General features: G+C 44.1%; 1 protein-coding gene across 2 annotated transcripts in view; it reads left to right on the top strand.

Annotated features, from left to right (window-relative positions):
• The window catches only part of LOC120044407 (clathrin interactor 1-like), a 31,406-nt gene extending 7,832 nt beyond the window's left edge, over window positions 1-23,574 (top strand). The window contains exons 2-12 of one of the 2 annotated variants that reach the window (XM_038989043.1): window positions 12,366-12,470; window positions 13,844-13,940; window positions 14,052-14,160; window positions 17,437-17,610; window positions 18,699-18,879; window positions 19,039-19,285; window positions 19,719-19,800; window positions 20,329-20,406; window positions 21,976-22,247; window positions 22,411-22,576; window positions 22,704-23,574. In XM_038989043.1, the coding sequence (XP_038844971.1) occupies window positions 12,366-12,470; window positions 13,844-13,940; window positions 14,052-14,160; window positions 17,437-17,610; window positions 18,699-18,879; window positions 19,039-19,285; window positions 19,719-19,800; window positions 20,329-20,406; window positions 21,976-22,247; window positions 22,411-22,576; window positions 22,704-23,074 (1,882 nt within the window). In that variant the 3' untranslated portion in view covers window positions 23,075-23,574. The remainder of the gene's footprint in view (window positions 1-12,365; window positions 12,471-13,843; window positions 13,941-14,051; window positions 14,161-17,436; window positions 17,611-18,698; window positions 18,880-19,038; window positions 19,286-19,718; window positions 19,801-20,328; window positions 20,407-21,975; window positions 22,248-22,410; window positions 22,577-22,703) is intronic. The other variant, XM_038989044.1, reaches the window with a different exon arrangement.
• The last annotated feature ends 722 nt before the right edge of the window (window positions 23,575-24,296 follow it).

The raw sequence follows: 24,296 nt of genomic DNA, 5'->3' as shown, positions 1-24,296 counted from the left end.
CAGGCTACCTCTGGCGAGCCCATGGAGGGCTGTGCGGCCCCCCAAAGAAATGCCACCCCACACCATGACTGACCCACCGCCAAACCGGTCATGCTGGAGGATGTTGCAGGCAGCAGAACGTTCTCCACGGCGTCTCCAGACTGTCACGTCTGTCACATGTGCTCAGTGTGAACCTGCTTTCATCTGTGAAGAGCACAGGGCGCCAGTGGCGAATTTGCCAATCTTGGTGTTCTCTGGCAAATGCCAAACGTCCTGCACTGTGTTGGGCTGTAAGCACAACCCCCACCTGTGGACGTCGGGCCCTCATACCACCCTCATGGAGTCTGTTTCTGACTGTTTGAGCAGACACATGCACATTTGTGGCCTGCTGGAGGTCATTTTGCAGGGCTCTGGCAGTGCTCCTCCTCCTCCTTCTTGCACAAAGGCGGAGGTAGCGGTCCTGCTGCTGGGTTGTTGCCCTCCTACGGCCTCCTCCACGTCTCCTGATGTACTGGCCTGTCTCCTGGTAGCGCCTCCATGCTCTGGACACTACGCTGACAGACACAGCAAACCTTCTTGCCACAGCTCGCATTGATGTGCCATCCTGGATGAGCTGCACTACCTGAGCCACTTGTGTGGGTTGTAGACTCCGTCTCATGCTACCACTAGAGTGAAAGCACCGCCAGCATTCAAAAGTGACCAAAACATCAGCCAGGAAGCATAGGAACTGAGAAGTGGTCTGTGATCACCACCTGCAGAATCACTCCTTTATTGGGGGTGTCTTGCTAATTGCCTATAATTTCCACCTGTTGTCTATTCCATTTGCACAACAGCATATGCAATTTATTGTCAATCAGTGTTGCTTCCTAAGTGGACAGTTTGATTTCACAGAAGTGTGATTGACTTGGAGTTACATTGTGTTGTTTAAGTGTTCCCTTTATTTTTTTGAGCAGTGTATATATAAAAAAAATAAAAAAGAAAAAACGGCAAGCGTACCCCAGTTTGGGAATACCTGCCATACAGCATGTCATATTTCTAATGTTTAGGTGTAGAGTTCTTGCTTGGGTGGGATTATGTGTTATCATCTTTGCTAAATAAATACCGGAGGAAAGTGGAAAGCCTACTTGAGCGCACTCAAAAAAATGTGCTGCGTCAACCTCTCTCTTTAATCTAAATTTTAATGGATGATGCGATGAAAGCTATCAAATCATTCTGAATTGTGTATATATATAAAAAATCGGCTGCCAAAAATTCCGATTGTTATGAAAACTTGAAATCGGCCATTCCGATTAATCGGTCGACCTCTACTCTATACTGACGCTTAGCTTGTTTGATTGCCTTGCGGAGGGAATAGCTACACTCTTTGTATTCGGTCATGTTTCAGGTCGCCTTGCCATGATTAAAAGCAGTGGTTTGTGCTTTCAGTTTTGTGCAAATGCTGCCATCAATCCACGGTTTCTGGTTGGGGATGGTTTTAATGGTCACCATGGGTACAACATCACCGATGCACTTGCTAATAAACTCGCTCACCGAATCAGCGTATACATCAATGTTGTTGTCTGAGGCCCAAACTGCTGCATATACTCTGACTCTGCTTGCACAGAACGCAAGAGAATTTCCCTAGTTAATATTGCCTGCTAACATGAATTTCTTTTAACTAAATATGCATCTTTAATATATAATTGTGTATTGATTTTAAGAAAGGCATTGATGTTTATGGTTAGGTGCATTGGTGCAACGACAGTGCTTTGGGGAAAGTAGGCTGTGATTCGATGATAAATTAACAAGCACCGCATTAATTATTTGCAATGCAGGACAAGCTAGTTAAGCTAGTAATATCATCAACCATGTGTAGTTAACTAATGATTATGTTAAGATTGTTTTTTTATAAGATAATTTTAATGCTAAGATAATTGTAATGCTATCGAGCAACTACCTTGGCTCCTTGCTGCACTCGCGTAACAGGTGGTCAGCCAGTCATGCAGTCTCCACAACCTGCCATGCAGTCTCTTGTGGAGTGCAATGTAATCGGCCATAATCAGCATCCAAAAATGCCGATTACCGGTTAATCGGTCGATCTCTAGTATCAAGAATGGTCCACCTTTCAAAGGACATCCAGCCAACTTGACACAATTGGAGTCAATATGGGTCAGCATCCCTGTGGAAAGTTTTCAAAAACGTATAGTCCATGCCCCGAAGAATTGAGACTGTTCTGAGGGCAAAAGGGGGTGTGCGATTCAATATTAGGAAGGTGTTCCTAATGTTTTGTACACTCAGTGTATATCATCTATGAATAAGTGAACAGGCACGGGTTATCATTGCTCATTGTTTATTGCGAACCAACAGTGTTGGACGTGGCACACTAACCTAACATACTGGCTCACTATGGCCGTCTGCTGGATAATTTGGCGATTACATAATGAAATATCCCAGTGACATTGACAATGGTTCATATTATTGGAAAGTCTATTTTGCCAGTTCATTACAGTACTGTCAACTACACGAAGAAAAAAAAAAACTAAACTTAACATGTAAAGTGCTAGTCACATGTTTCATGAGCTCAATAAAAGATCCCCCAAATTTTCCCTATGCACAAAAAAGCTTACTTCGCTCAAATTTTGTGCACACATTTCTTTACATCCTGTTAGTGAGCATTTTGTCCTTTGTCGAGATAATCCATCCACCTGACAGGGTTGGCCTATCGTTACACAGGCGCACCTTGTGCTGGAGACAATAAAAGGCCACTCTAAAATGTGCAGTTTTGAATGAACAATTAACCCTTTTATTTTAACTTAATATAATACATAAATAAAATCTATTTACGGTAGTCTCAAATAAATAATGAAACATGTTCAATTTGGTTTAAATAATGCAAAAACACAGTGTTGAAGAAGAAAGTAAAAGTGCAATATGTGCCATGTAAAAAAGCTAACGTTTAAATTCCTTGCTCAGAACATGAGAACATATATGAAATCTGGTGGTTCAATATTCCCAGTTCTTCAATATTTCCAGTTCAGAAGTTGTAGTTATTATAGGAATTATGATGCGTCGACTATTTCTCCCTATACCATTTGTATTTCATATACAGTTGAAGTCAGAAGTTCATAAACCCCTTACACACACCAAACATTTAAACTCAGTTTTTCACAATTCCTGACATTTAATCCTAGTAAAAATTCCCTGTCTTAGGTCAGTTAGGATCAACACTTTATTTTAAGAATGTGAAATGTCAGAATAATAGTAGAGAGAATATTTTTTTCAGCTTTTATTTCTTTCATCACATTCCCAGTGGGTCAGAAGTTTACATACACTCAATTAGTATTTGGTAGCATTGCCTTTAAATTGTTTAACTTGGGTCAAATGGGTCGGGTAGCCTTCCACAAGCTTCCCACAATAAGTTGGGTGAATTTTGGCCCATTCCTCCTGACAGAGCTGGTGTAACTGAGTCAGGTTTGTAGGACTCCTTGCTCGCACACTCTTTTTCAGTTCTTCCCACAAATTGTCTATAGGATTGAGGTCAGGGCTTTGTTATGGCCACTCCAATACCCTGACTTTGTTGTCCTTAAGCCATTTTGCCAACCGTGGCTGGACCCTTGCTCAGTCATGTGAAATCCATAGATTAGGGCCTAATGAATGTATTTCAATTGACTGATTTTCTTACATGAACTGTAATTAAGTAAAATCTTTGAAATTGTTGCATGTTGAGTTTTTATATTTTTGTTAAGTATACATTATGCAATTACTGATTTTGTAAATACTGAACACAACCATGCAGAGAACCATGCACATAACTTTCTCCAACCAGGAAAAAAATGTGCTTGCTATTGTTACATAACGGTAATTTGTTCTATAGCATTCAGAGGCTCCAGTCGAGTGCCTGTTTTATGGACAGAGCTTGCAGTCAGGTGACAGTAATGGATGCTGCCTGAGATGCCATCATCTGATTTCAGCTGAATAGGGCTTGAAACAGGAGGCCTAGAGGGAGAGGGCCTTCTCCTGCTACCCTGGTCCCAGAGAGATCCCTGCAGATGCTAAGCTGTTTGAGAACAGACTATCCACCACCACACCTTGACGGTGCGTCTTTTTTATTCTCATACATCTGTTTGGAATGGGATCCCAGCACGTCGCTTCAGTGTGTTTGGCCAGTTGAATGGTATTTCTGGTGAGGACTGACATTTATCACAGATGTCTTTCAGAATATGCATTTAGGTTAGTCGATGGGTCATTGGGCCATATAGCCTATACTTATAGGTCATTCTGAGATCTCTGTGGCTGATCAATGGATCAATTATATCTGTCTGAGACTCAAGATGAGACATTGATGGGAGGAACTTTGAGAGTGATCCTCTAGTATTTCTTGTTTGGGGTTTTTCCTTGTAGGTTATAATGCAAAGGTATGTTTCCATCTGTTATTGCACGAGAGAAGTCATTTATTATTTGAATGATGACTTTGCTTCAAAGCCCACTCCATCTGTCTTTGTATAGGCATAAGTCCTGTGTTCAGTATGATATTGATGATATCATTGCATTGTATTGACTAACAATATCCCCTATGACGGCTTCTTCATGTCCTGGCTGTGTTTTAATTATTTTGACTTTCTCCGCCAGTTAATGGACAGAAAGTCCCATCTAATGCAGTAAGATCAATATCATTGCTGGACTGATGGCTTTGTGTGGGAGATCTCAAAGGCGTCACTCTGTGGAGAATGAAAAATGTCAAACATTGCACTATTATGTGGAGAGATGTGATCTGTTGAAGGGAGCAGAGGACACCTGCTCCTGAAGACAGAGGAGGGGAGTTTTGACAACTCTCGCTCGGATAAGATCTGAGAACTCGCAAACTTGCGAAGACAAACATGAAGAAATGATCCGTCCATTTTTTCTTCCATCGCTTTTTGAGGCAATATGGTTGCAGAAGTTATTCAGCTTGCCCTTAGCTGGCCACACTGTCTAGGCTGAACCATGTCATGACTGAGCCACACTTCTAGGAAATGATGCTTTTAGGTTACAGTAATGAACAGAACTTCAGTCCATCAGCCAACCTGCAAATACATTTTTATCAGTAAATTATCTTCCTAGGCATGACTCCCAGCAGTACAGTGTTCCAAATCCTCCCAGCACACTGCAGTGTGATCAGCGCCACTTCTGTGTGAGTAGATTCAGGAATAGACCTATTCCAAATCAACCGAGCTGCAGGCTGCATCCCCCAGGGATTTTTCTCCCTGGCAAATGTCCTTGTCCGTCCAGTGCCTCTTGCTTCTAATGAGCGTCAGTGAGCGGAGCGCTCGCAACCTCCCTCCCTCCCTCGCTGCTGTTGTCCCCTGTGTCCCCTTCATTACTATCACCACTATCTCCATTTGAAAACTGACCTCTAGAACCACTGTTCCTCAGAAGCAGCAGGTGATGTTTATTTTCTAGTATAGGAGGAGGGAGAGAGGAGAGTGAGGACTGGAGCAACTAGAGGTTGTTTCATGTGCAGGGCTTTGGCTTTTCAGCAGGGGCCCGCTAGGCTGTGTTCTCCACTGCATGTGTAAATAAGCAGGCACATCCTGAGCAGAACAGACTCGGCAACGGCGGGCCTACTGAACAAAGAGGCCCAGGATGCAGAGGGTTGGAAGGGAAGCCTGGGCTCTGTCTGTTTCCTTCTCCCTTTCAGTCAGAGCCACTGCTCACCTTCTTTTGTCTCATCTCCAGCTGAATATTTTTCACACAGCGGGTGTGTGTGTGTTTTCTAGGCTGTTTGAAATGTAAGCACATCGCCGGTACGCTTGCCGTTCAGGCCATCTGCTTTTATAAAACCGCTGTCATTCATTATTTATTGGACTAGGATTTCCCGCATCTTGGAGCAGCTTTGCTGTGGAGAAGCTCTCTCGCTCTCTGTCACTCATGCTGCTGCACGGACACTGACTGTATAAATTCTCTCTGCGTTTGTTAATCCATCCGCCATGAAACACACATGCTTCATACACCTAAAGAAGTGTATTCCTGTTTCATTGAATGTCCAGTTCTACCCAATGTTCTGTTTGGAACAAACCGGTTTGAGCTGTGGCCATTTGTTGATCTAGGGCAGGATGCTAGAGCAGAGTCCCCTTTTTTGTAGGTCTGCGAATCAACCCCCCCCCCCCCAAAAAAAGATAAATAAATGAACTTCATCAGGGTCTCAACTTGCTGTTGAGAGTTAGAATAGTAGAATACACAAGGTGAAATTTCAAAATTTGCTTGTGCATCAGCAGTTGTGTCAGTCACTGACACACAAATTGTTTTAGATTGGTAAGTTACAGTAGTCTAGCCAGCCGTATAAACTTGTAGTAATCATGGTCGAATTCTGACCAGAAGCCCCTATTGATTTTTCACTCGGATATATTAAAAACTGCAAACATTTATCTCCACCTTATGGCAAAATATGTAGAATTCCAGCAAACTTGCTTTAAAACTGCAACATTTTCTCTATGCCCATGGCAAAGTGTAGAATTGTACTCAAATTGAACTCGAAAGCTAAAATGTTCTGCAACAAAAATGCACTTAGAGCCCCCAAAAGGCTAGGGCCAGCTCTAACAGCATGTGTGGGTATGGATGTCGGTACACAGACCCGCGAGCCACTGCGGCTCCACATGATGAGTTCAGATTTTTTGTGGCCCCCACCCTGTCAAAGTTGTACATCCCTGATCTAGAGTCTCTGTGTAGCCTATGGGTGATCAGTTGGCCATTATCTCAGACTTCAAGTTTGTTTATTCGTCATATACATATGATATACTTTTGAGTGCAATGAAATGCTTACTTGCAGACTTGATATAATTGGCTCGTTCATCACTCTCGTCATTCTTTCCCCAGCTCTATTCCATTGTCCTCCCATCTGTCACTGAGCACTTTACCCTTGACCTCCTAAGGATCTGAGCACCCGTCTGGCAAAGCCCTGGCTAAACCCAGCCAGCAGCCAGCTTTTGACTAGCCTAATCAGACCTGTGGTCACTTAAGGCGTCAGCTAGCCGAACCGAAGGAGTGTGCTCGCATACTCCCTTCAAAGACCTTCGCTTAAAATAAAATAAAAAAACTTCTATAGTACTGATTGTCCATTTTGAGACACCGTAACCAGTATTCACTTCCTCAAAAGTCAGAATGAATCTATGATAATTTAAGAAATCTGTCATTACTTTTGATGTTTTTGCCAAAGAGATCTTAATCCCGCAATTTTAAATCTAACTAAGATGTTTGGTACAGTATTTTTCAATTAAAAAATGTGCATGAAAATGGGTAATCTCTTGTTGAATGACTACAGACTTTATTGAAGAATCCCTACTGTTGACCAATCACTGACGAAGCGGTTTAGACTTTGGCTCCGAACTTTGGCTTGCCTCTAGAAATTATATTGTGTGCCCGAACAGCCCCCAAAAAACTCACCAAAGTCCAAAACAAACAAAAACTTCACAAAATGTTGTCATAATATATGCAAAACTCATGCAGACTCCTTTAGGGCCACCTCCACTACTCTAGACCCCCGGTAGGTTACTGTGTGCAAACAAATGTAGGCAAATAGACTGAGTGTGAAATAGGTTCAATAGGGAGGAGAATTGTAAATATGCTTTTCCATGTAGTGTTGTGTATTGTACGATCTCTTCGCTAGGCTGATATTAGGGTCAGGAATTAAGTCAATCTCCCTTCCTATCGATAGGGCTCTAGAGCCATAAAATGTGATCTTTTTTTTGTTTTGCCATCAGCAACATGTGGAAGAGCTTGGCATGTGTCGTGAAACTGAACTAATCTGTGAACCTGCGTTTCTGGATTTAAGAAACCCTCTTGGATGTAATTAGATTATTCTAAACCAGAGTAAATTGATCCATCCCAAGTCCTCTGCCAAATCCAGGGATCCGTTCCAAAAGCTGGTTTAATCACAGATTTCCTTCTGCTGCGAGTTGCAGAAAGAAACATGTCGGCTTAGCTTATGCATAGGGTTTTGCACAGTGCACATGTAGGCTTAGTTAGTCTATGCATCCATCTACTGGGGACAAAGTAGTCTAAGGAGCTGCATTTCCTGCCCTTTGAGAACAGGTGTTCAAACGGCAATCTCTCAGACCTGACCAAGTTTCTGTTCCTCTAACTCTTCCATCATCCATGTCCCAATCTGTGGTAATGGCTTCCGGTGCTGCATACCTGGCTCTCCACTCAACCTGCTCCCTCCCTGTGCAGGTGTGTCTTTGGAATTTATTGAGAGTGGGAGTGAAGGAAGTGTTTGTTTTCTGTCTAAATGACAGTAGGGATGATTAGTAAAAGTGCTGGAAGCTGCAGGGGAAGGAAGAGTCTGTTGGGCCATGGGGAGAATCTCAATTGCATACTCCTTGCCTCCTCAAAACCCCTTGGATGAGAAAGCCAGAGGTCCCTCCCATCTGACCTTCTCCTCCAATGGGTTTTGAGTAGGAGACGAGTCGAGAGGATGCGAGCAGTATGCTATTGAGATTCTCCAGAGTCTTGACTCCTCCTCGGTCCTCTTCACACATCTGCCTGGTCAGGGATGACCGAGGAAGGGTTAGCGCAGCGTGTCCCAAACTAGGGGTCGAGGACCCCATGTTGGGTTGCCTGATTTGAAAATGGGGTCGTGAAAAACTGAAATAAAATAAATAAAATTGTGCTTGGTTCATAGAACCGAGGTTACGTCAGTAACGGTTGTAATAAACAGAGCACTTTTGTTTTCTTTCTACAGGTAATGCTCTTATCTTTTTGATCCGTTTAAGCGACAACATTTTATGGCCCCTTCAGTGAAAGATAACTCTGTCTCCCTCTACAATGCCCACAAACGGCGCAGGACTCATTAGAACAGAGTGGACAAGACCAGGCACTAAATCAGACTGGGGAAGGGGGGGTTAGGGGTTATTATTGCTATTATTGTTATTATTGCCTGACGTTCTTCTATACTTCCCAATACCTTTCTGATGCATTTCAGTCACTTCAAACCATGCTTCCTTCAGATTGAAGTAATGTCAGACTCATTTATAAGACTGTCATAGCCCCAATTGGGGGAAAAAAAGTTATCATTGACAATTGATATCAAAAGGGGATTGCGGGCCAAACTTTTTTGGAACCCCTGGGTTAGCCTAATCATCCACACAGTCATGTTTGGTCCCGTCTTACTATGGCTGAACAGTCTCTACAGGGATCACAATCGGAATCACCTTTATTCAGCAAGTACATTTACATACACCCGGAATTTGACCTGGTGAAATGGTGCTGACGGCAATAGACAAAATATAGGCCTAGGCGTACAATACCCATTTAATCCTGCAGTTTTCACGTGGGAATGTCCCTTGGCTATATACAATTAGGTAATGCCACGAGTGAATTCTTTCATTATTGAATAGTTGACCTGCCTTGTTGTTTCAGCTAACGTGTTGTCCCTCCATTGCAAGCCGACGTTACCATGTTTACCTCGTTTTTTTAAGATGTAGAGCATCGCAGTGCTGTGTCCCTTCACCCTCACCTTCCATTAGCTGCGTCAGGTGGGGCCCCTACTCACTCCCTCACATCTGTCCCTGCTGAACTGTGGCAGGGGGTTAGAACGGCTGGTCCCTAGGTGTGATCTCAGTCACTAAAATAACATTGCATCACATTTTATCACTCTCACGGATCTTCCATCAGCTGATGGAATGTCATCATACACTGGGTGTACAAAACACTAGGAACACCTGCTCTTTCCATGACAGGCTGACCAGGTGAAAGCTACGATCCTTTATTGATCTCACTTGTTAAATCCACTTCAAATATTGTAGATGAAAGGGAGGAGACATGTTAAAGGAGGATTTTTGAGGAGAGACGAGACAATTGAGACGCAGATTGCGTTTGTGTGTCATTGAGGGTGAATAGGCAAGACAAAATATTAAAGTGCCTTTGAAAGGGGTATGGTGCCAGGTGCACCGGTTTTGAGTGCATCAAGAACTGCAACGCTGCTGGGTTTTTCACACTCAACAGTTTCCTGTGTATCAAGAATGGTCCAACTCCCAAAGGACATCTGGCCAACTTGATAGAACTGTGGAAAGCATTGGAGTCAACATGAGCCAGTCCAATCCCTGTGGAATGCTTTTGACACCTTGTAGAGTCCATGAATGAGTTCTGTTGTCAGCTGGTACATATTTCATTAAGCTGAGTGGTTATGGGTGTCTATTTGAGTTGTCATAATAATCCGGTCAAGCTGCTTTTCGAATCAGGATAGATCTTGAGAACCCTTTTTCCTCATCAGTCAATTTAATTGCCGTCTTTATACCCTGGAGTGGCCCACTCTGACGCTCCTTCTGACAGTCCAGAGGAGAAAGTTGTGTAGAGCCCAGCTGTTTCCTGGCACTCTGACTGCTCTGCTCTGTGATTTGGCAGGTATGGTGATGGGAGTGAATTGAGACCTGACAGGAAATGGCTGATTTGTTCTATATGGTCCACACTGAGTCACATTGATCTTTATGGACATCTGGAGCCCTCCCAAGCTGCTCTCAGAACAGGCCCAGTCTGAACAGAGGAGTTAAGCCTTTGCTGGACATGATAGGCTAAATCAGAAGTCTGTTAAGAGCAGCCTTACCCCTACCTATTCTAACACCACCACCCTAATACTCAAAACACACCATGTACTGTTATCCAATGTACTGTTATGCCAAGTGCAAGACATTATTCATGCAGAATATGAAATAGATCATGCTCCACAATGTACAGTTCAAGTCGGGAGTTTACATACACTTATGTTGGAGTCATTAAAACTAGTTTTTCAACCACTCCACAAATGTCTTGTTAACAAACTATAGTTTTGGCAAGTCAGTTAGGACATCTACTTTGTGCATGACACAAGTCATTTTTCCAACAATTGTTTACAGATAGATTAATTCACTGTATCACTATTCCAGTGGGTCAGAAGTTTACATACACTAAGTTGACTGTGCCTTTAAACAGCTTGGAATATTCCAGAAAATGATGTCATGGCTTTAGAAACATCTGATAAGCGCATTGACATCATTTGAGTCAATTGGAGGTGTACCTGTGGATGTATTTCAAGGCCTACCTTCAAACGCAGTGCCTCTTTGCTTGACATCATGGGAAAATCTGAAGAAATCAGCCAAGACCTCAGAAAAAAGATTGTAGACCTCCACAAGTCTGGTTCATCCTTGTGAGCAATTTCCAAATGCCTGAAGGTACCACGTTCATCCGTACAAACAATAGTACGCAAGTATAAACACCATGGGACCACGCAGCCATCATACCGCTCAGGAAGGAGACGTGTTCTGTCTCCTAGAGATGAACGTACTTTGGTGCGAAAAGTGCAAATCAATCCCAGAACATCAGCAATGGACCTTGTGAAGATGCTGGAGGAAACACTTACAAAAGTATCTATATCCACAGTAAAACGAGTCGTATATCAACATAACCTGAAAGACCGCTCAGCAAGGAAGAAGCCACTGCTCCAAAACCGCCATAAAAAAGCCAGACTACGGTTTGCAACTGCACACGGGGACAAAGATCATACTTTTTTGGAGAAATGTCCTCTGGTCTGATGAAACAAAAATAGAACTATTTGGCCATAATGACCATCGTTATGTTTGGAGGAAAAAGGGGGAGGCTTGCAAGCCAAAGAATACCATCCCAACCGTGAAGCAGCGGGGGTGGCAGCATCATGTTGTGGGGGTGCTTTGCTGCAGGAGAGACTGGTGCACTTCACAAAATAGATGGTATCATGATGGAGGAAAATGATGTGGCTATATTGAAGCAACATCTCTAGACATCAGTCAGGAAGTTAAAGCTTGGTCGCAAATGGGTCTTCCAAATGGACAATGACCCCAAGCATGCTTCCAAATTTGTGGCAAAATGGCTTAAGGACAACCATTTCAAGGTATTGGAGTGGCCATAACAAAGCCCTGACCTCAATCCTATAGAAACATTTTGGGCAGAACTGAAAAAGCGTGTGCGAGCAAGGAGGCCTACAAACCTGACTCAGTTACACCAGCTCTGTCAGGAGGAATGGGCCAAAATTCTCCCAAATTATTGTGGGAAGCTCATGGAAGGCTACCCGAAAGTTTGACCCTAAGTTAACCAATTTAAAGGCAATGCTACCAATATACTAACTGAGTGTATGTAAACTTCTGACCCACTGGGAATGTGATGAAATAAATCATTCTCTCTTCTATTATTCTGACATTTCACATTCTTAAAATAAAGTGGTGATCCTAATTGACCTAAGACAGAATTTTTACTAGGATTTAAATGTCAGGAATTGTGAAAAACTGAGTTTAAATGTATTTCGCTAAGGTGTATGTAAACTTCTGACTTCAACTGTATATGATATATCCACCAGTGTCTTTCAGTGTGTGTTTTTTTTATTGATGTGATTCTTATATTAGCCTAATGTTTCATGTCTCTTGCAGCACTAATGTGGTGATGAACTACTCTGAGATCGAGTCCAAGGTGCGAGAGGCCACCAACGATGACTCCTGGGGTCCCTCTGGACAGCTCATGGGAGAGATCGCCAAGTAAGGACAGTGTTGTGCAGTGGTTGTCCCTATCACATTTACAAAAACTAGGCCGGTAGTTGTGCCTAGGGCTGGGCCGTATATGTATGTTTTAGCGCCATGTTTCAAAGACCTGTATCGCAAGAATCAAGTATATATATATATATATATATATATATATTTTTTTTTTTCATTTTGAGTCTTTTTTGGTCTTGTATCCCTTGCTCCTTCTGTGCTGTGTGCAACTGTGTGCAACTGTGCACCTTGCCACTCGCACAGACACCAAGACCTTCCCCCTGCCACTCACAACAACAAAGACATGAAAGATCACTTCTTCCTCTCTGACAATTAGCAGTTTCAACTCGCTATTTGCGTTTGCGGTTTGGTCAGACATATAATCGGTTGTATGGGCACCGAAACACATTGAGATATTATTTTAGTGTACTAGAAAATATCTTAACCTTTGTAACAATCCCCTTTTTATGTCTCAACTCCCAACTTTTTTTAACAGAGCAGACCCTACCAAGACTGGAGTATCAATGAACATGATTGTGGGAAATTAATCCTCAGTTTCTGTCGCAACGCGGCGTTGCTCTGCCACGTACCACCTATAATCATCAACAGTCACAGACTGTTATGCGCTAACTGTTTAGTCTGTGTTTTATAAACATGCAATGAACATAAAAATATGCATTTAAGGAATTTGCAATTCGTTCTCATTCTGAGAAATAAGCGTCGTCTTATCCAGGTAGGCAACATCTAAACAAAGTGAACAGGCTATGTTGTTCAAACTGTTGGAGACAGACAGGAGGGTGTATTCATAACAGTTCAACTGTTCTACCTTGTTAGCAAGCAAATAGATCCATGTTGTCTAGACTTTAAATATAAAGATTAGCTGGCTACTCACTAGCAGTGGGCGTGTGCTTGTGAGATTGTTTTTGAGACCTGTGTTCATGTTCTATAATGCCTGCTACCAGAAGTTAGTCATTATTAGTGGATGTGTATGGTTCTGGTTACATTTGTAACAAAAATGTAATTTTCCTAGATTGACTTGAAAACCAGATTAGTGATTATTGTAAAAAATTAAAAAGCAGGTAAAACTATTTTGATCAAATAATGAAATTATTAGTTGGTCTTATTGTTGAAGGCTTATATTTAGCCGAGGTATATTTTCACAAACTGCAAATTCATTCGATTATTCCAGACTGTTTTTGAAATGCGGCGTTTTGAGTTGTACACCAAAACTTATTTAGAGAGAAGGTTTAAAAAAAAAAAAAAAAAAAAAAAAAAACAGTTGTACCGATTTTATGTTTTTGTTGTTGTTGGAAATATCGCCCAGCCCTAGTTGTGCATTTACCACTGATCCCATCCGTATTTCTTGATCTACCTCTCAGATCCACGTTCATGTACGAGCAGTTCCCCGAGGTCATGAACATGCTGTGGACCAGAATGCTGAAAGACAACAAGAAAAACTGGAGGAGAGTTTACAAGGTGTGGAGAGTCTCCCTTCCGCTGCTCATGTATCATTCATACGATCATGTTGATTGCGGTGAGGAAGCCGAGTGCCGTGTTGTTTCTAACTGTGTTGCACCTCTCCCCCAGGCCTTACTACTACTTGCATACCTCATCAGGAACGGATCGGAGCGAGTTGTCACCAGTGCGAGGGAACACATCTACGACCTTCGCTCCTTGGAAAACTACCATTTTGTCGGTAAGGAAACATTTGGGGCTGGCGCAGCACAGAATGACGAAGAAAAGTGTGAAGCCTAATCCTAGGTGTTTATTAATTCCGTAACCATCCCACACTTCTCTTCTAAACCAATCAGGATGTCCTCAGTGGTGAGACTGTTGGTTCTCAGATGGAAAACCCAGGAGAATTCATTAGTGAGGAGGAAGTCTCCAATGCTGGAGTACTGAAGAGTCAGTTCCATCGTGTTCTGGTTTTAAATTGGTATATGCACATATGTAATGTGCACAAATGAACAGTATTTAAATCTTCAAGTTGAGTTTCTCTATGGATACCAACTGTACGCATTTGTGATTTGCTATGACAGAGGTAAAAGCCTTTGATGGGTTCTGTACATGTTTTGTGTGCTAGACCTAGCCTGAAGAGCTCGCCTTGTGTTTTCAGTGGCACAACAACGCATGCTTTCGAGGCTAATGTCGTCACGAGAATGTGAGAAACTCTGAACGTGTGCATTCCAAACATGGCTTGCTGTCCCTGTCAAATAGAGACCTTGTAGCTGTCGTAAGGACAGAGATTCAGCAGGAGACATACATACATACATACATACAGTACCAGTCAAGTTTAGACACATTCAGTTTACTCACTCAAGGGTTTTTCTTTATTTTTACTATTTTCTACATTGTAGAATAGTAGTGAAGACATCACAACTATGAAATAACACATGGAATCATGTAGTAACCAAAAAAGTGTTAAACAAATCAAAATATATTTTAGATTTGAGATTCTTCAAAGTAGCCACCCTTTGCCTTGATGACAGCTTTGCACACTCTTGGCATTCTCTCAACCAACTTCATGAGGTAGTCACCTGGAATGCATTTCAATTAACAGGTGTGCCTAGTTAATTTGTGGAATTTCTTTCCTTCTTAATGCATTTGAGCCAATCAGTCGTGTTGTGACAAGGTGGGGGGGGATATACAGAAGATATCCCTATTTGGTAAAAGACCAAGTCCATATTATGGCAAGAACAGCTCAAATAAGCAAAGAGAAATGACAGTCCATCATTACTTTAAGACGTGAAGATCAGTTAATCCGGAAAATTTCAAGAACTTTGAAAGGTTCTTCAAGTGCAGTTGCAAAAAACTATCAAGCGCTATGATGAAACTGGCTCTCGTGAGGACCGCCACAGGAATGGAAGACCCAGAGTTACCTCTGCTGCAGAGGATAAGTTCATTAGAGTTACCAGCCTCAGAATTGCAGCCCAAATAAATGCTTCAGAGTTCAAGTAACAGACACATCTCAACATCAACTGTTCAGAGTACACTGCGTAAATCAGGCCTTCATGGTCAAATTGCTGCAAAGAAACCACTACTAAAGGACACCCATAAGAAGAAGAGACTTGATTGGGCCAAGGAACATAAGCAATAGACATTAGACCGGTGGAAATCTGTCCTTTGGTCTGAGTCCAAATTTGAGATTTTTGGTTCCAACCGCTGTGTCTTTCTGAGAGGATAAGTTACTCACCTAGAGTAGGTGAACTTATGATCTCCGCATGTGTGGTTCCCACCGTGAAGCATGAAGGAGGTGGTGTGGGGGTGCTTTGCTGGTCTTTTTTATTTATTCAAGGCACACTTAACCAGCATGGCTACCACATTCTGCAGCGATACGCCATCCCTTCTGGTTTGGGCTTAGGACTATCATTTGTTTTTCAACAGGACAATGACCCAATACACACCTCCAGGCTGTGTAAGGGATATTTGACCAAGAAGGAGAGTGATGGAAGGCTGCATCAGATGACCTGGCCTCCGCAATCACCCAACCTTAACCCAATTGAGATGGTTTGGGATGAGTTGGACCGCAGAGTGACGGAAAAGCAGCCAACAAGTTCTCCGCATTTGTGAGAACTCCTTCAAGACTGTTGGTTGTGATGTCTTATATTTGTGATGCCTTCACTATTATTCTACAATGTAGAAAATAGTAAAAATAAAGAAAAACCATTGAATGAGTAGGTGTCCAAACTTTTGACTGGTACTGTATATACATGCATACATACAGTTCATACAATCTTCTGACTTTAAATGTCAGCATTCCAAAAGAAAAGCCTATCATCAGGCAAAATCTGTCTTAACCAATAAAGCACAGGTGTTGTCTACCAGGCTCAGATACAACATGAATGTAATAATATACATAATGAGATACCAGACATGACTGGAACAAAACATTCTAGGTTGCTTGGTGATCTAAATAAATAAGACTAAAAAAATCTTTGCGTTATAGCTGGGAATTAATAAAGATTTACAAACTTGACTCACAAACTTGAAAAAATCAGTGGCAACAAATTGGCAGGAGTCGTGCGCATCTTCGCCACAATCCCTTTCATTGTTGGTGGTTATGAGAAACTGAGGAATGACATTGCATCACTACTTTTAATTATGCTCAGGGGAAGTAATGTTTTGGAGGCACCATTTTGGTTCCAGTTACATTTAGCAGTTGGAAGTGGCTCTAGAACGTTGTTTCCAGAGCTGAACCGCGTACAGCGGTTTGCTTTAAACTTCATTTCAGTCTACACAAATGAACCTAGAGCCAAGCGAATGACCCTCTGAGACCTCTTATGTTCGTAGTTTCAGCGAGTGACTGAATGACTCCATGTACATGATGCGGTTAGACCAGTTACCCAGTAATGCTCATTTAGGACTCTGGGTCTGTCTATAGGCTAAACAAGCCTGTCTAGAGACGCGCACACAGACCTTTGTTCAGATAATGTTTAGGTACGTTGAAGCCTAAATCTCAGTACATTCATCAAGGTTACTGTCCCTTAAGGATAGGTAGCCATAAATGTCTGTTCTCTCTCTAGAAGTTCAGTATATCTTGAGAAATTCACAACTCTGGTGAAGTTGCCTCTATATTTTAGTCATTGGATATTGTGTTTTTGTGCTACACTTAATCCAATAACAAATGTATTTGGGTGATGGCATCCATTAAATATTTAAATAGGGAGGCCAATATATTTACAGTAGGGCTATTTTAAGTCGCGCTAATCTTTTTTCATGCTTCCCTCTCAAGAATTAGCATTTGGTGCATGGCATTAGTACAACTAGGTTCCGTTACATAAAGTCCTCGCTCAGACAAATACTGTCCCCAGGACAGGCCTGTTGTGGCAGTGAAACAATGGTGCCTGGAATGTTGGCGCGAATGTGTGAAGCCAAAAGTGAAATGTTTTTTTTTTACTTTCTAATTTGGTGAATGCTAGTATACTAAGGTTCCTATCCTGTTGTATCTTGTGTTCCCCCTTACCGTCGCCAGATGAGAGTGGGAAGGACCAGGGCATCAACGTGCGTCAGAAGGTGAAGGAGATGGTGGAGTTTGTCCAGGATGACGACCGGCTCCGGGAGGAGAGGAAGAAAGCCAAGAAGAACAAGGACAAGTACATCGGCGTGTCCTCGGACAGCACTGGAGGAGGATTCGGCAAGACCAGCCGTAAGTTTCACCACGCGGGGGAGAGGGCACGTAATCTGTGATGCTCTGCTAAAGGCGTGGAAGAGAATGTGGTATTGTCGTTCGGCGCCGCGCTCTCACAAGTGAGACGGGGAAATAGACGTTATGCTGTTGCAACGTTCGTAAGGGACGTTCCCCTCAGTCAGCGGGGGCATTTTCCCTGTAAGCAGACATACAAGGTTCAAGTAAGTAAGTAAACACACTGACTGATTTGCCTCGAGTCGCACTCTCTGCAGGCCTCAGTCTGTCAGTCTACAGACTCGGAATGCTTCCAGAATATCACACCTCATTCCCCTCCTCTATTCCCCACAGACCTCTCCCTCCCTCGTCTCACTCCTCCTCCTCCTCCTCACTGATCTTTTGATTAGAGCTGTTTTCACTCCGGGGCCAATCACGTCTCATCTCCTCTCACATCTTCATCTGTGAGATTTCTGATCATGTTTGTACGAGAGAAACCTCACCATTCATGTAACGGAACAGATCTTCCACAAATCCTTTTTTGATTTGTTGCTTTCTGATCTGCTATTCCGATATCTAATCAAGGGGGCTGGCGGGTCCCTTGCCATTTCATTAGGATTGGGTTGGAGACGACTCACTAGAGTTTGCACTTTATTTCCATGTGCCGCTCATTGATTCCTCCCTTTGATTCCCGATATCTTTGATTTGCTGCTGTGATTTCCCACTTCATTAGTCAAACGAGAGTTCCCATTTGTCAATTAATGATGTGGTAGGGAAGGGAATTATTTGTGTCACACAGGATCAAAATACCGCAGCGATGGGAGACATTCATCTAGGATTGTTCATCTAGGATGCTCGCTCTGTTTCAGCAGACATACTGTAGCTGTGCAATGTTTGTGTTGGCAGTGGGGTCCATTTTTCAATGCGCGATAAACAGTTATCTGTTGCAAATCATAATTGGCGTTCCAGATAGATGCGGAGCATTTCCACAATGCCTCTCGTGTTAGTGAAGTGAGGCTCACTCAGCATAGCTACAACACATGGTAATGGTACCAAAACACACTTGATTTTTCCGCACGTGTCAACCCCTGTTTCCCCCCTCTGCCCCTCAGCGGGCGAAATGTTTGACTCGGAGCCCAAAGGGAAGTGGGATGAGGACTGGGACAAGAGCAAAGGAGCCTTCCCCTTCAGCGAGAAGCTGGGAGAGATCAGCGACAAGATCGGCAGCACCATCGACGACACCATTAACAAGTTCCGCAAGAAGGAGAGGGATGACTCGCCCGACAGAATCAGGTACCGCCGAGTGTATTTAAGTACAATGACCAAAATGCTTATTAAGTTAATACAAATCTGCTTAATGACGGATCATTTCTTCTTGAAAGACACGTACAAGATAATCTTCACTCCTTTTAATGTTTGTATTTTTGGGGGGGCTTTTCTTTCTCCCCCCAGTGACAACGAGGAGGACAGGGTATCGCGGAACGGCCGGCCGTTGTCGGGGTCAGGGAGTCTGTCGGGGGTGGAGTTCAAAGACGAGGAGGAGACTGTTACGACCAAGAGCATCCAGATCACCCAGGCAACAGAGACCACCACCACCACCACACGCAAACGGGGCGGCGTCCCGTCCAAAACCGTGGACCTGGGGGCCGCCGCCCACTACACAGGGGACAGGAGCAGTCTGGACGCAGACGACGCAAAGGTACCACTGCCCTCGTGTACCACTCTGACCACTGACCTAGGCCGCTGCTGTATGTCAGCGTAGGCCTATAGCGGGGATGGAGTCCACGCAGCACCTGCTTTTGAAGCCTATAGAGAACACTGTTGAATTGTCTGCAGCATCTATTTTCATCAGTGCGTTTTTATTGAGACTGAAGCACAGGATGGTGATCATTTCCTGTGGGACAGAAGGCAAGCTGTGTTGCGTCTCTTCTGACTGTCTAATGAGATGATAGAAGTGGATGGCAGCAGGAATAGTGAACAGCAGGAGCTCCTGGGCTGCCTATTCCTGACTGTTTCTAGACTAATGCTGCCCCCTTGTGGCAGCTTTAGGAAGGGTAGCCCCCCGTTTTATTCCAACTCCATTTAAAAGTGAACAGCTTGTGTAAGAGCCATTCTATTTCTCTCCTCTTCAGACGTCGGTCAGCCAGACTTCAAGCAGTGGCCTTGCAGACCTTCTGATGGTGGACTCTGGGTCCAGTCAGGCGGCACCAGCAGGTAAGACCCATCACTTATCAAATGAGTCACAGTGGTATAGACAATGAGAAGAGCTTGGTATTCAAAGTGATGGCACTCTAAAGCAAGATGGCTCAAAGCCATCGATGTATAGAATTGCCCTTAACCGCTCCTCCAGAATCGTCTGTGAGTAGTAGAGCAGGGGAGGGCAGGAGGCGGGCAGGCCTAAGAGGCCCAGATGTCAGGCCAGTGTGTCAGGCAGCTTAGCTAGAGGAGAAAAGTGTGGTAGCAGAGTATGACCAGCTGTCTGAGGCTGAGCCAGTCTCTGGTGGGAAGGGAGTGCTGCATGCACACACACACACACACACACACACACACACACACACAGATGCTGCTGTCCCTGTTCATCGTGTCCTTGCCGCTTCCAACCAAACAGCTGGGGCCTGTCTCTCACACTCAGCCATGTACTCTGGTAGGGAGCAAGATGAAGACATCTTCATCACCTCCACTGTCACACTGTTCTCACTCTTTCACTGTGTGTGTGTGTGTGCGCATGTGTGCGCCATCCAGGTGGAAGTTCAGACCTCATCGGTGGCTTTGCTGACTTCTCCTCCCCAGCTGCCTCAGCCAGTCTCCCTTCATCAGCCGGTATGTCTCACCGCTTTCTCGCTCCATTATCCGAACAGTATCCTCTTTCTGTATCACAGCTCCGACCATTCATCTTAGGCAGGCCGCTCCCACTTCCCAATGACCTAGTAGTCAGGTTAAATCCAGCAGAAATGTTTTCATTAACCTAGGAGCAGAAGAGGTGAATACCTTAGTACAGAAGCACCCACGACAGAGATATTTAGAGGATCCAGAGGCCCCCCTCCCGTTCCTGCTGAGGGATTTGTGGTTGCGGCCCACGTGTTGTCCTGTCCTGTGGAAGTGAAGGTCTTGAAATATTGATGAGTCACTTCCTCCTGAGCCTTATGAGGACAGACACCTGTCAGCTCCCATTTGACACAGCTTATCTCCCCCATCCTCCACCCTCTGCTCTGGATGGATGGATGGATGGATGGATGGATGGATGGATGGATGGATGGATGGATGGATGGATGGATGGATGGATGGATGGATGGATGGATGGATGGATGGATGGATGGATGGATGGATGGATGGATAAAAAGAGAGAGGGATACAGGGAAGACGAGAGGGCCCCAGCAGCAAGTCTTTGGCAGTTTATCTGCTATCTAGATTGGATTTACACTGGACAAAACTCTTTCCATGACGTAGACATCGGTGAATCCAGGTGAAAGCTATGATCCCTTATTGATGTGACTTGTTAATTAAATCCACTTCAATCAGTGTAGATGAAGGGGAGGAGACCGGTTAAAGAAGGATTTTTAAGACAATTGAGACATGGATTGTGTATGTGTGCCATTCAGAGGGTTACTGGGAAAGACCCAGTAAGTGCCTTTGAATGGGGTATGGTAGAAGGTTCCAGGCGCACCGGTTTGAGTGTATCAAGAACTGCAACGCTGCAGGGTTTTTCACGCTCAACAGTTTCCTGTGTGTATCAAGAATGGTCCACCACCCAAAGGACATCCAGCCAACTTGACAACTTGTAGAGTCCATGGCTTGACGAATTGAGGCTGTTCTGAGGGCAGAAGGGGGTGCAACTCAATATTAGGAAGGTGTTCCTAATGTTTTGTACACTCTGTGTATACTAATTAGTCATTGTCAGAGTCCTCCCTGGATTTGTGCGTGCGTGCGTGCGTGCGTGCGTGCGTGCGTGCGTGCGTGCGTGCGTGCGTGTGCCTGCTCAAGCAGTAGCCTCTGGCCCTAGTGTTAGCACACACTCTGTCCTGTGTCAGGTCCCATCAGCACTGGGCTGTGTGTGCTGGTACTCCCCTCGGGGCGATATCTGTTACCTTCACTGTTCACCCGCCCTGCCTGACAGGGTGCACATCGCCCTTTCAGAAGAAATGGGACATGTATGCCTTATTCATTTCTCTTCAAGTTGACTTGGGAAAACAAAACTGAACACTGTGGATAATAAAATCTTTACTTATTTTGAAAAAAGATTTTAAGATAAGCACAGCAACTCATTTATTTTTTCAAAGAAAAAACACATAGTTTTATTTAAAGTCGTTGGTATAAGGGTGGTTAGAGATTCATAGATATGAATCTGGTGAATTCTTTCATTTTCTAAATGGTCCTCCATTGTCTCCGTAGGGCCAGGGTCCAATGGGAACGGTGAGTTTGGGGACTGGAATGCGTTCTCCAGTCCTCCGGCCACCACCACTCCGTCTCAGCCAATCACACACCTGTTTGGTAGCATCCAGCCTCCCCCAGCCTCGGCCCCCACCCCGCCATCAGCTGAGCTCTTTGACCTAATGGGCTCCAATCGTACCTCCCTCAGCGCCTCCCAAAGCATGACCTTCTCCATGTGTGGTACCCAGAGTGTGGGCGCCGCCAACACCGGCCTGCCCATCTCCAGATCACAGGTACAGGTGGCTCACAGGCCTCCAACTCACTACACCAGTCATTGTTACAGATGGAGGTGCCTCATTATCACTGAAGATGTCTACGTTGTGAATACAAAGAAGGATGTATGTTGTGTGGTTGTAGGATAGACGAATGTCTTGTCTCTTCTTTGGGCTGTTGTAGAACTTTGGGCCAATGCAGGGGGGCTTATTGCCGCAGCACATGGGACTCCAGAAGCCCTCCCTCCCCCCCACATGGTCGGACCCCAGCGTCAACATCAGCCTGGACTTCCTGTCTCCTGGTATGCAGTCGGCCAACTGTAAGCCAAGCCTCAATATGTTACAGCAAGGTCTGTTATTAACTCAAGCTCTCTACTTTTCTCTTTGTTGGGTGTCAACTCACTTGTAATGTGAATATCTGTGTGTCAGTGCAGGGAGATTTGAAATGACCTAATAGGACCTAATTTTTCATTTCAGATCCCCTGCTTCCAGGAGTCCAGTCACCCATCAACCTGGCTCAGAGTTTTGGAGGCCTGAATATGAACATCCAGCCCACAGCCACACCCATCAGACCTCCGATCAACCCCATGATGCCCGCCAGGGCCATAGGCCTGGGCATGCCTCCCACCATGGCAACGGGTACCATGGGGATGGGCGCTGTGGGAATGGGAGGAATGCCTGTCAATCAGGGAATCATGGGAATGAACCTGGGCGTGGCCCCCTCAGGCATGGGCCTGCAAGGCACCCTGGGTATGCCAGGAATGGGCATGGGGCAGCCCATGGTCAACACTGCCATGATGCAACCCAAACAAGATGCCTTCGCAAACTTCGTCAACTTCGGGAAATGAGAGTGCTGAAGGATTTGTGTGGAAGAGTATGTCAGAATACACAATTTTGAAGGAAAAGCTCATACTTGAAAAATATCTGATGGTGTTACCCTTCAATCCCTACTTTTTATATATACAGGTAACTGCCAAAATAATGGAAACACTTAAAGTAAATAGTAAATATTGAAAGCAGGTGTGGTTCCTGATTTTAATTAAGCAATTAATATCCCATCATGCTTAGGGTCATGTATACAAATGCTGGGCAAGCCATTATTTTGGCTACCATGGCTATGCACCCGTAGGATGACAATACCCTCATCCACAGGGCGTGAGTGGTCACAGAATTGTTTGCTGAGCATAAAAACGATGTGAACTTTATGCCATTGCCGAGTCACCAGATCTCCACCCAATGTAACACTTATGAGAGATTCTGGAGCGGTGCCTGAGTCTGTTTTCCACCACCATCAACAAAATACCAAGTGATGGAATTTCTTGTGTAAGCATAGTGTCACATCCCTCCAATCGCGTTCCAGACACTTGTAGAATCTATGCCAAGGTGCATTGAAGCTGTTGTGGCTCTTAGTTGCCCAACGCCCTATTAAGACACTTTATTAATGTGTTTCCTTTATTTTGCCAGTTACCTATGTATACTGAACACAAATATAAACGCAACATGCAACCATTTAAGTGATTTTACTGAGTTACAGTTCATATGAGGAAGTCAGTCAATTGAAATAAATTCATTAGGCCCTAGCTCACACATGACTGGAAATAATATGTTGGTCACAAATGCCTCACAATGGGCCTCAGGATCTTGTCACGGTATTTTCAAATTGTCATCCATAAAATGCAGTTGTGCTTGTTGTCCGTAGTTTATGCCTGCCCGTACCATAACCCCACCGCCACCATGGGGCACTCTGTTCACAACGTTGACATCTGCAAACCGCTCGCCCACACGACGCCATACATGTGGTCTGCGGTTATGAGGCCGGTTAGACGTACTACCAAATTCTCTAAAACGATGTTGCAGGTCGGCTTATGGTAGCGAAATTAACATTACATTATCTGGCAACAGCTCTATTAGACATTCCTGCAGTCAGCATGCCAATTTGCACTTTCCCTCAACTTGAGACATCTGTGGCATTATGTTGTGTAACAAAACTGCACATTATAGAGTGGCCTTTTATTGTACCCAGCACAAGGTGCACCTGTATTATTCTGTTTAATCAGCTTCTTGATATGC

The sequence above is a fragment of the Salvelinus namaycush genome, chromosome 3, assembly GCF_016432855.1.
Source record: "Salvelinus namaycush isolate Seneca chromosome 3, SaNama_1.0, whole genome shotgun sequence".
Classification (NCBI taxonomy): domain Eukaryota; kingdom Metazoa; phylum Chordata; class Actinopteri; order Salmoniformes; family Salmonidae; genus Salvelinus; species Salvelinus namaycush.
This window is presented reverse-complemented; position numbering and strand designations above follow the sequence as displayed.